This window comes from Sorex araneus, chromosome 1 (assembly GCF_027595985.1).
Source record: "Sorex araneus isolate mSorAra2 chromosome 1, mSorAra2.pri, whole genome shotgun sequence".
In the NCBI taxonomy this organism is placed as follows: domain Eukaryota; kingdom Metazoa; phylum Chordata; class Mammalia; order Eulipotyphla; family Soricidae; genus Sorex; species Sorex araneus.
In genome coordinates, this window is record NC_073302.1 from 39,534,074 (window position 1) to 39,546,675 (window position 12,602).

The 12,602-nt window shown below is 47.7% G+C and overlaps 1 protein-coding gene across 1 annotated transcript; it reads left to right on the top strand.

Moving 5' to 3' along the window:
• The first annotated feature begins 3,733 nt into the window (after positions 1-3,733).
• FANCG (FA complementation group G) lies at positions 3,734-12,103 on the top strand. Its single transcript, XM_004600395.2, has 14 exons — positions 3,734-4,225; positions 4,403-4,493; positions 5,121-5,252; positions 5,466-5,668; positions 7,220-7,355; positions 7,509-7,639; positions 7,740-7,886; positions 8,223-8,374; positions 9,041-9,107; positions 9,366-9,655; positions 9,791-9,837; positions 10,049-10,204; positions 11,469-11,592; positions 11,722-12,103. Exons 1-14 carry the CDS (start codon positions 4,130-4,132, stop codon positions 11,828-11,830), a joined length of 1,881 nt encoding a protein of 626 aa, XP_004600452.2. The 5' UTR covers positions 3,734-4,129; the 3' UTR covers positions 11,831-12,103.
• Positions 12,104-12,602: the final 499 nt, after the last annotated feature.

The window sequence follows — 12,602 nt, forward strand, 5'->3', positions numbered from 1 at the left end:
TGGAATTATAAAATATATGGCTTTTTCTGTACTTCCCTCTTTCATTCTGCTTGTTTTCAAGATTGATCTTAATTATATCTTAATTATTTTTGTTTGTTTGTTTGTTTTCTTTTTGGTCCATACCCCTGACCTGGTGTTCAGGACTTACTCTTGACTCTGTGCTCAGGGATGACTCCTGGTGGGGCTCTGAGACCATATGTGGTGCTGGGGATCAAACCTGGGTTGGCTGTGTTCACAGCAAGCATCCTGCCCACTGTACTATTTTCTCTGTCCCCAGAGTTCATCTTATTTTAGAATGTATCAGAACTTCCTTATTTTTATGGTCAAATAATATTCCATTGTATGCTGTCACACCTCTTATTTATCAGTCACATGATATAAATATATTTTATTTATGTCAGTGACTATTTTGCTTGTTTATACCCTTTAACACCATGAACAATGCTGCTGTGCACATTCATGTACAAGTTTTTATTTCAGATATATTTTCATTTCCCTGTAATAGCTATCTAGTGGTATTTGGTAGAGTTGCTAGGTGCTATATGGTAACTCTGTTTAATATTTTGAGAAATTGCCAGTTTGTTTTCAGAGGTGCTACGCCATTTTACATTTACACCAGCCACTTTCTAAACATTCTTGATAATACTTACTTTTACCTCTCTGAATTTAATTATCCAGATGTATATGAAGTAGTATCTCCTGGTGGTATTACTTCTCATACTTTTTTTTATTTTGCTTTCTTTTTTTATTAGGGCTACACACTGTGATGCTCAAACATTACTTTTGGCTCTGCACTCAGGAATTACTCCTGGCAGTGCTTGAGGGTACTGTATGGGATGCCAGGGATTGAACTTGGGTCGACCACATGCTTTGTCCTACCCTCTGTACTATCGATCCCGGTCCCAGTTTCATATTCTTTTTTTTTTTTTTTCTTTTTGGGTCATACCCGGCAATGCACAGGATTACTCCTGGCTCTGCACTCAGGAATTATTCCTGGTAGTGCTCAGGGGACATATAGGATGCCGGGATTCGAACCCTTGTTAGCCGCGTGCAAGGCAAATGTCCTGTCATGCTGTGCTATCGCTACAGCCCACCAGTTTCATATTCTTCTTCTTTTTTTTTCTTTTTGGGTCACACCTGGCGATCCACAGGGGTTACTCCTGGCTCATGCACTCAGGAATTACTCCTGGCGGTGCTCAGGGGACCATATGGGATGCTGGGAATTGAACCCGGGTCGGCCGCGTGCAAGGCAAACGCCCTACCTGCTGTGCTATCGTTCCAGCCCCAGTTTCATATTCTTGATGATTAATGATTTTGAGCTTATTAAAGAACTGTCCATTCCAACCCGTATTCTATTTGGGTTGGGTTGCCTTTCTTAATATGTACTGTTTACTCTAGATACAATTTCCTTATCAGACATATATTTTGCAAATATTTGATTCATTCTGTAGGTTATTTTCTCTCTCTCTCTCTTTTTTTTCTTTTTTTTTTGTTCAAGTTTTGAGCCACACTCAACAGTGTTTAGAGTCTCAGTGGTGCTGGGAAATTGAACCCAGGCCTCCTGCACACAAATCATGTGCTCCAAGGGCTAGAATATTAGTATAGCTGGTAGGGCATTTGCCTTGCATGAGCCCAAACCCAGATTCAATCCAGTTATCTCATAGTCCCCCAAGCACCACCAGTGCTTGGGAGTAACCCCTGAGCATTGCCAGGTATGGCCCCCTAAAACAAAACAAACAAATTTATGCATTCCTGTTCTTTTAGCCATCTTCATTTTTTCCTGAAAATTTCATAAAGTGGAATCATGCAATATGTAGTCTTTTCATCTACTTCTTGACTTAGAATATAGTTTTGAGGTTCATTTTTGTTGGTGAATGTATTGCTTTCCCCCTTTTTGGGGGAGGCGGGGGTACCCCCAGGCTCAGTTATGCTCAGGGATTACTCTTGACTCTGAACTTGGGAATTACCCCTGTGGTGCTTAGGGACCATATGGGATGCTGGGAATCAAATCCGGGTCAGCTGTGTATATTACCCACTGTGCTGTCTCTCTGGCCCCACTTTGCCCCATTTTTGGGTTGCTGAATAACTAAAGAATAAACCCCATTTTATACCATTATGGTTGGTATTGACTACTGGGCATTTGCGTCATTTTTACTGTTCAGCTATTATGAATATTTTTGAGCTGCTATAAAAATTTAAGTATAAGTCTAGGCATAGCCATATTTCATTTCTCTTGAGAGGATTCCTTGGAGTAGAATTACTTGGTCATATGGTAAGCATATGATTAACATTTTAAGAACTGGCAACCTGGCTCAAAAATAAATATACCATTTTATATTCCCACTGCCAATGTATGAAGGATCTAATTTCTCCACATGCTCACCAACATGTGGTATTATCTGTGCTTTTTATTGTAACTAGTATTTGTGCATAATGATTGCTCCTGGTTTTATTTTGTGTTATTATAATGGAATAAAAATTTTGAGTATCTGTTCATGTAAATTTTTTGGGGGGATGGCTTGAGGGGTCACATCCATGCTGCATGGGATCACTACTGGAGGGCTCAGGGGATCAGCCATATAGGATGATGGAGATTGAACCCCGGTTGGCTGTGTGCTAGGCCTACCTGCTGTATGATCACTCTGGTTGCTGTAATTATTATTTTTTAATTATTTTTTGAGTCACTGTAAGATACACAGTTACTAAGTTGTTCATGATTGGTTTTCAATAATTCAATGTTCCAATCCTCATCCATTCACCAGTGTACATTTTCCATTATCAATGGAAATATTTCCTTCCCATTTGTTTATTTTATTTTGTTTTGTATTTGGACCACACCTGAATGTGCTGGGAATCAGGGCAGTCTCCTTACATGTTAACCTACCTCTTTGGCACATCTTTATGTAATTATTTAACCATTTGTGTATTTCTCTTATGGTAAAATTTCTGTTCATATTTTATTGCCTATCTTAATTTTTTTCTTTCATTTTGCTTTTTTTGGGGACTCATACCTGGTAGTGCTCAGGGTTTACTCCTGCCTCTGTGTTCAGAAATCCTGGCAGGCTGGGGAAAAAGGTCACTGTCACTGTCACTGTCATCCCGTTGCTCATCGATTTGCTCCAGCGAAAAAGGTGGACAGGAGAATGCAGGTCAACCCAGGTCAGTTGCGTGCAAAGCAGGCGTCTTACCCACTTTATTATTTCTCTGAACCCTAAAAATGTTTTATAAAAATCCTTTAATTATCGATCCTTGAGAGTTATATATTGTGCATGCAGTGAACAAAAGTGGACTCAATCCTCCTGAGTCCATTATGAGGGTACAAGTTCATTACGACTTGTAAATAATTTCTTCCCTTTTTGGCTTTGAATTTTATTGATGGTGTCTTGTAGCACAGATTTTTGTTTTAATAAAGTCCAATATGAATATGTATATATGTTCATTCATTAAAAATTCAATGTCTCCACTTTCAGTTGGTCTTATGTATGACAAGAGCCAGTTTTATTTTGTTTTGTAAATTTTGCATACGTAATTTCCCCAGGGCCTAGGTTCGAGCATTGACTTGGGTGGACACTCAGCGGGGCGGGACTTTTTCGCGGCCGACCTGCGCAGGACTACGACTCCCAGAGTGCATCGCGCGGCTCCGCTCACCGCAAAGGTGCAAGTCATGTAGACCTGGAGTGTGGCTCGAGGAAAGGCAGTTCCGGTGAACCCCGGTGCTGAGATCGATTTCTCAAGACTGCCCTCCGACGTGGCTCGAGCTAGCGAAGTTCCACCTCCCTGCGGCAGGCCCGCCTCTGCCGGTCTCCTACTAGCACCCCTTCCTGGCTTTCTCAAATCGAGTTTCCCGCGGAGCTGAGCGCTTGTCGTCCACCAATCGCAGCCGAGAATGTTGCCGGCCGGGCCAATCAGAGGCCAGGGTGGAAAAGGCCGAGGCGGGAGGCGGCTGCGAGATTAGGCGTGGGTTTGTTTCTCCGCGGAAAGGCGGTTAGGCTGCCCCGGCTGCGACTCCGGGGAGAGCACGGCACTGCGGGGGTGTGGACGTTTATCGACCACCCCTCTATTCGGCTGGGAACTCGGGTGAGGGGTCAGGCTTACCTGTCCGAAGCCCTCTCAGGGAGTCCGGGCCAGCATGTTGCTCCAGACCCCTCTGGACTCCCCACCTCCGCATGCCAGCTGCCTGGACCTGTGGAAGGAGAAAAATAACCAGCTAGTTCGACAGCTTAAGGTAATGCAGTTACTAGGACCCTTGTGTTGCAGCCTTAGAGTACCAGAAAGAGGGTTTGGAGTGGTTTCCCCTCGCCGACGGGGAGGGGTTGGTTTGACCTCCCACAAATAGCCAGAAACGCCTGGAGAAGGGCGTTTAAGCGACCGGTCTTTAGTGACTGCCATCCACGTTTGATAGGTGGCTTGGAACTCGGATCTGACTTGGCGGCGACAGCATTTACTTCAGGAGGCACTGCAAGGCTTCACAGGACTCCTCCTTAGTTTGCGAGGTAAGGGAGAGGGGAGGAGGTGTGCGTCCCCTCCGCTTTGTTCCCTTTGTTCCCTCCCTCTCCTCCCCCAGGACACTAGGACAGGGACTTCCCCTACTTCACAGTGGAGTCAGTTTTGCGGGTCCGGGATGGAAGTGATTATTGGGGCGGGGGGCGGGGAGGGGGGAAGGAGGATTGGGGAGAGTTCTGTTTAAGATGCAAGAAGAGCGCGGAGCGGGAGCGAGAGAGCGAGAGAGCGAGAGAGCGAGAGAGCGAGAGAGCGAGCGCGAGGGGAGGGGAGGGGAGGGGAGGGGAGGGGAGGGGAGGGGAGGAAAAAAGCTTTTGAGGAACTTTCTGCTCTTTCCAAACTTTATCCCAACGGAGGGGTCTTATTGAGGGCATTTTGTTTTTGTTTAAATTTTTATCATGATTGGGTTTCAGTCATACAATGATCCAACACCAATAGACTCCACCATTATACATTTCCCATCACCAATGTTCCCCTTTTCCCTCCCACCATCCCCCAACACCCCAGCCTGTATTGAGGGCATTTTGGTTGTGGTGGAGATTTCTTTAGATTTGGGTACTCACTGGGGAATGGTTCCCTGGAGTCTTTTGTGAGACCCACACCCACATCTATTGCTCCAGGGCTGCCGGTGGCTCCTTTTGTTCTCCCCTTGGAACTGACTGTTACCTGCAATTTGATTACCCTGAGAGTGAGCCTGGCCCGGGGATTCAGCGAGGACCTGGCCCAGGATATCCAGCGGGGCCTGGAGAGAGGTGAGGATCAGAGATTGTTTTCCGTGCCCCACATTGGGGTTGCTTTAGCCAGGGGATGGAGAATCCACACAGTCCGTTAATCTTCATAGAGAGAAATACCCTTCTTTAAACCGCCATGTGGCTTCGCCCGTGCCACTGAGCCATTTGTGCTCTTTTGGCACTGAGGAAAGCCAGAGAAGTCCCACTTCAGCTGGGTCTGTGTCTACTCTACAGTGCTGGAGACCCAGGAGCAGCAGGGCCCCAGGCTGGAGCGTAGACTTCAGGGACTGTGGGACTCTGCCCTGGATGCTTCTTCCCAGCTGCCTCAGCTGCTCCCTGCCCTGCACTGCCTTGTTGGCCTGCAAGCTGCCCTCTGGCTGAGCACTGACCGGCTTAAGGACCTGACCTCGCTGCTGCAACCCTTGAACGGTAGTCAGGTAATGTGGGATGGGACCCAGGTTCAACAGTTCCTCCCTCCTCCCACCCCTTTAGCTGTTATAGCATTGTTGTCGCATGCGGCTGAGACTGTTGAGTTTTTTGGTGTTCAGGACACCCAGGTTCTCTCAGGGACTTTCTTGGGGGGCGTTTTGGACCACACTTGGTTGTTGCTCAGGGGTTACTCCTGCCTCCACACTCAGGAATTACTCCTGGCAGTGCTTGGAGGACCATATGGGATGCTGGGCATCAAACCTGGGTGGGCCATGTGCAAGGCAAATTGCCTGCCCGCTGTACTATCTCTCCAGCCCCTCTCTCAGACTCTTACATGACCTTGCTCTGGCTGGTCTTCCATTGGGGGGAATTCTCTTAAGAGCATTCTGTTTGTGGGTTGGAGTGATAGAATAATGGGTAGGGGTTGGTGCTTTTGCCTTGCATGCAGCCCTATGGGTTGATTCCCTGGCATCCCATATGGTTCTCCCGAGCCTGCGAGGAGTTTTTCCTGAGTGCAGAGCTAGGAGTGGCCCAAAAAATAAAAACCACAAAAAACTCATTCTGTTCATTTATCTGGGGGCCACCCCATGGTGCTCAGGGGTTATTCCCAGCTTTGTTTTGGGGGGTTGCGCCTGGCAATGCTCAGGGAACCTTTTTGTGTTGGGGATTGAACTCAGGTGTCCTGCATGTGAAGTATGCTCCAACCCAGTGAGCTCTCGCTCCTCTCTCTCTCTCTCTCTCTCTCTCTCTCTCTCTCTCTATCTCTCTCTCTCTTTCTCTCTCTCTTTCTCTCTCTCCTCTCTCTCCCCCAGCCCCCCTCCTTCTCTCTCTCTCTCTCTCTCTCTCTCTCTCTCTCTCTCTCTCTCTCTCTCTCTCTCTCTCTCTCTCTCTCCCCTCTCTCTCTCTCTCCCCCAACCCCTCTCTCTCTCTCTCCCCCTTTTAACAGTTATATGATCTTGGGTTGGATTAGGTCTCTCATGACCTTAGTGAAGTCATCTCTAAGCTCCAGCTTCTCATCAGAGCTCAAATGTAAAAGGAAAAAAAATTGGAGGGCCACAGTGATAGTACAGTGGGTAGGGCATTTGCTTTGCACGCAGCCAACCTGGGTTCAATCCCTTGCATCCCATATGGTCCTCTGAGCACCACCACCAGGAATCATTCCTCATTTCAGAGCCAGGAGTAAGTTGTGAGCCAAAAAGCCAAAAAAAAAAAAAAAAAAAAAAAAGTAAGGCCAGGGATAGGATTTGGGGGCAAAGTGCATGTATTGCATGCCTTGAATCCCTGACACTACTGTCCATTGCCATCACCACACATACAAACAACCCAGATGGATCTTGCCTTGTGTCCTAGTGAGGAACCATACTAGATCAGCATTGCCTCAAGACTGTTTATTTCATCCTTTTATTGCCTTATTGTGACTCACAGCTGTCTGTCTCTGAGAACCAAGGGAACAGAAATCTGGGGAACCTTTGAGCTCTGGGTCCAGCTAGGGCAGACCAAGATAGGAAAAGCCAAGCTGGCTATCAATTTGGTACCTCTGATTATCCTTCTCTTCCCAGAATGGGGCCTCAGAAGACGTACTGCTGCTTCTGAAAACTTGGGCTCCCCCAGCCGTGGGGTCAGATGCCCCACTGACTCTGCAGGATGCTCGGAACTTGAGGGGTGTCCTTCTGACGGCATTTGCCTTCCGCCAAGGTCAGCTTGATACATGCCTTCCTGCCCACTCCTTGTCTTGCTGGGTCTAATCTCCTGCCCACCTCAGCTCTCGTTCAGCTCGATGGAGCTTCTTCTGGGCTCTTGTTTCCCGCCGTGTGGTAGTCTTTAAGCTTACCACCTTACTGCCCTCAGGCCTACAGTACCTGATCGAGGGGAGCCTGGCTGAGGCACTGAGCAACCTGCATGAAGCGGCCTCAGGTCTATGTTCCCGGTCTGTGATGGTCCAAGTGTATACAGCCCTGGGCACCTGTCTTCGAAAGCTGGTAAAGATGGTCCATGGGTGGGTTAGGGAAACTGCAGATTGTTCAGAAGAACTTTCTGCTTTGAGAGAGTAGCTGAGGCTTTATCCTTTTCCCCCTCAAGGGCAATCCACAGACAGCTTTGCTGTACCTGCTTACAGCCCTGAAAGGGGGATCAGTCACTGGTTCCCTGCTTCTGGAAGCCTCGAGGATATATCAGCAAGTCGGGAACACAGAGGCAGAGCTGAAGAGTCTGGAGCTGCTAGTTGAGGTAAAGAAATAGACCAGGTCAGGACCTGGAGATGGCTCAAAGGGTTGGAATTCATGCTTTGCATGGGAAGCCCGGGTTTGATGCCTGGTGCTGCATTATCACCAGAGCACCACTGGGATTAACCCCTGAACAGTGACCTAAGAGTATCCCTTGAGCACTGCCAGGTGTGACCTAACACCCACCCCCACTCCCCACCTCCCATCCCCTCCAAAAAAAAAATTATGCCATGTAAGATAAAGGATTTGGAAAGTTACTATGGTGCTTGGTTGGTGTAAGTAGAAGGAATATTGCTCCTGAAGATTACAGATACTGCTTTCTACCTTTTGTCCTTGTTAGGCCTTAAGTATTACTCGGAGGCGTGAAGCCCCTCCACTTCTCATTGAGGTAGAGTTGCTACTTCCTCCACCTGACCCAGCCTCACCGCTCTACTGTGACACACGCAGCCAGGCCAAGTACCGACTAGCAAACCGATGCCTACAGACTGGGAGGTAAGATTTCACCTTGCTCATTTCATTCTTCATGGATAGATGAATCAGTGCTGTAGACCCTCATTCCTGAATTAAGGATACTTCACCCGGACACTAACCTGTGACTTTAAAATTCCAGAATTTGTGGGGCTGGAGCAATAGTACAGTGGTTAGGGTGTTTGTCTTGCACTCTGCCTACCCAGGTTTGATCCCAGCATCCCATATGTTCCCTGAGCATTACCAGGAGTAATTCTTGAGTGCAAATCTATGGGTAACCCCTGAGTATTGCTGAGTGTGGCCCCAAAATAAACATAAAGTTCTGAAATCTAGGGTCTGAAGAGATAGCACAAGGGTTAAGGTGCTTGCCTTGTATCCCACTGACACTGGTTAAATCCCTGGAACTACATGTGTTTCCCAGAGCACTGTCATGGGTCACTCCTGAGCATAGATTCAGGAATAGCCCTCAAGCACTGACATGTATAACTAAACTCCCCCATCCCTGAAATAAAATTCTGAAGTCTCCCCGGCCCATTCTGCAAGTAGGGATAGATCCATATTGAGTTAGGGCTAGAGCCTATATACCCCACCCTTCTCGCCCTAGGGCCCTAGAGCCCCTTTTCAGTAATTAAGAACCTTGGAAGAGCCTACTAGGGCCCATGGTGAGGCCGTGGCTTATATAATTCCTAGGGCGGAAGCCGCTGCTGAACATTATTTGGATCTGCTGGCCCTGTTGCTAGATGACTCAAAGCCAAAGGTGAGTCTCTCTGTAATATTCTCTGCAGAGGGGTGGAAGGATTGGAGTCCCTTTGGGGGTAGAGCAGTGCTGCTTTCTGTCTTTTCCCTCTGCTGTTCTCACCATCCAGATTGATGGACCAGATCAGGAAGTCTTCCCAGAGCAAGGGTCTAGGACAGCAAGTAGTGGGTGGTCTCTGCATGGAAGCAGAGCCTGATAGAAAGGCTGGGGGTGGTAGTTCGCACCTCTTCAAGATGCTTCTTCCTTCTTCCACCCCAGTTCTCCCTACCTCCAGGCCCCCCGGGCCCCAGGATGCCTGAGGTGTTTCTAGAGGCTGCAGCAGCGCTGATCCAGGCAGGCCAAGCCCACGATGCTTTAACTGTGTGTGAGGAACTGCTCGACCGCATTTCACCGCTACTTCCCAGGATGCCGTGGCTGTGTGAAGATGCTGAGAGGAGAACCATGGAGTCACCGCACTGCCCACTCTGGGTCTCTGCCACCTACCTGCTGCAGGGCCATGCCTGGGTGAAACTGGGGGCCCACAAGGAGGCAATTAGTGAATTTAGCCGGTGAGCCTAGGACACAAGGGGAAGTGTGGAGGCTTAATTTTCTGATTGAGACCGGAGGCGGCAAGTATCATTCTTTCCCCAGAGTGTCTGAGGTTGACTCCCCTTCAACCTCATATCTTCCATATCTCTCTCTAGGTGCCTTGAACTGCTCTTTCGAACTATACCAGAGGATAAGGGGCAAGGTGATCTGGATTTTAAATTCTCCTTTTCATCCCTGGAATGTCAGTTCCCTTTCTTTGTGTCCCAGCCAACTAGGAGTTTTTTTTGTTTAAAAATGGAACTTAAAAAAAATTTTTTTTAAATATAAGACAAGACAGGGGAACTTGGGGGCAGGGAGGGTGTCTTGGTGACTCTCTGACTGACAGTAACTTCTTGACTTTGGGTGGTCCCTAGGGCCTGGTTCCAACTGTGAGGAGGACTCTCTGTCAGAAGTCACACTTGCACAGTTTCGTACAGCTGCCCTGGTTAGTCGTGGACTGGAGTGGGTGGCTAGTGGACAGGACACCAAAGCCCTACAAGATTTCCTCCTGGCTGTGCAGATATGTCCAGGTCTGTATACTTCCACTCCGTGGGCAAGGAGAGGGGCCCATAAGGGGAAGGTACTTTGGTATACGTGTGAGAGTAATATTTCTTGTTATGAGTATTGATAATGGATTGTGTTAGACCCAGGTGTCCAGACATATACAAGACAAATGTAAGTGTACATGAGCTCTTCCTGGGAATGTTCCTGGTCTTCCTAATGTTCTTGGATAGACAGTCCGTGCTCTGCTGGAGGTGTTGGGAAGGAACAGAGCTAGCTGAGCCCTTCATTCTGGGTAGGCAATTAGGCAAAATGGTTAGGACTGGAGAGATAGCACAGGAGTTTTTAGCATTGCCTTGCACATAAATGATCCTGGTTCAACCCTTGGTCTCCCAAAACATCTCTAGGAATGGCATCTGAACACAGAGACAGGAGTAAGCCCTGAGTACTGTCTGGTGTGGCCCCAAATACACCTGCCCCCTCCAAAAAAAAATTTAAAAAGTTTATTCCAGAAAGATAGTAGAACAGTTAAGGTTGTTGCTTTGCAAAAGCTGATCCTAGGGGCTGGAGCGATAGCACAGCGGGTAGGGCGTTTGCCTTGCACGTGGCTGACCCGGATTCGAATCCCAGCATCCCATATGGTCCCCTGAGCACTGCCAGGAGTAAAAAAAAGCTGACCCTGGTTCCATCTCTTGGCACTGCATATGGTTCCTGGAACACTACCAGAAATCGCTGAGCACAGAGGCAAGAATAAGCCCTGAGTACCACTGGATGTGGCCTCCAAACGAAAACAGTTTGGAAATGATCTTGTTCCATGTGCAAGATACTTCCCCACTTTAGGCTTATTTCCCATTTTTGTTTTTTGTTTTGTTTTTGGGTTATACCCGACAATGCTCAGGGTTTATTCCTGGCCCTGGCTTTGTGCTTAGGTATCACTTCTGGTGGTGCCTGGGGAACCAGATGGGATGGTTCTGTTGTACCGATTGTACTATTGCTCTGGCCCCCTCCCTGTTTCCTCTCCTATGAAAAGGTGCAGGGGCCTGGAACAAGAATAGTACAGCAGGTTGGTGCTTGCCTTGAATGCTGCTGACCTTGGTTTGATCCTCAGCACCCCATATGGTCCCCCAGTGGTGATTCCTGAGTGTGGAACCAGAAGTAAGCCCTGAGTACCATGAGTGTGACACCCCCCTTCACACACCCCCCAAAAAATGTGTTGGGTGTTAGGTGTTAGGTGTGTGAGGTCCTATAAAGTTCTAAAGTTCTAAGGCACTCTCCTCTGGGGCTGGGCTACAGGTGATCAAGACACTTCCTTTCACCTGCTTCAGACTCTGAGGAAGCTAGAGCGGAAAGATGAAGCCATTGCTTTCTGGAAGAAACTCGATGCTCAGAGTCAGTTGCCACAGGAGAATGCTACATGGTAAAGCACCAAGGCCTGCTGGGAATGGTCCATCCCCTAAGGAGTGGGGATGGTCAATGAAAGGGAAGTAATGGCTGCCAACCTTCTGCTTAGCCTTCATACTTAGATATCACCTTCTTTGTTCTTCAGGTCTGTCCCGCTGTACCTAGAAATTTGTTTGAGTTGGATCCATCCCCCTGACCGTGAAATGCTTATTGAAGAATTTCGGACATCTCTATTGGAGCCTTGTGACCTGTAGCTGCCCTGCTTTAAAGAATCTGAGCTGGGGCCTCTGGGACCATCTGTCAGGGAAGACTTTCTGCCATACCATTCATGGGGAATGTGACTGCATCTATTCCTGTATGTTTAGCATGGGCAAATAGTCCTATGAAATTAGTCCTTGTTACTGCCATTCTGGTTCCAGATGAAGCTCCCCTTCACATAACAAAGCACTGACTTTGCTTGTGGTACTTTTTTTCCTGTTCCCCCTCCCTTGAGTAAAATATGTTTATGTCTGTCTGCTTACTACATATACATGAGTGAGAAGGTGGTCTGATTCAGTTGACTGCTGGCTATCTAAGATACTCTCTCCCAGTATCCATTATCTCAGGAGCTTGAGGCTGGGTAGAGGAGAGGCTTATCGGAATCCTTGCTCAGAAAGCTTTGGCTCTAGTTATTCTTTTCCTAAAAAAGCCCACATATTTTATGCAAGATGAAAGAATGAGTGGAAAAAGGTCTGGAAGGTAGACCTCTCTGGACAAGGACAAGTATTTAATTCTTTTGTTTTTGTTTTAGGCCTCAGTGGAGCATAGGGCTTACTCCTGGCTTTGCTTTCAGGGATCACTCCTGGCTGTGCTTAGGGGACCATACGTAGTGCCTGTATGGATCCTGGGCCAGCTATGCCTGCAAGGCTAGCATACTATACCTCCGGCCCCAATGTTTAGTTCTTAAGAGGGGAGGGACAGGTAGATCTGAGGCTCACAAAATGACTCATCATTCCTCCATTCTAATCCCCAATTCTAGAAATTTGG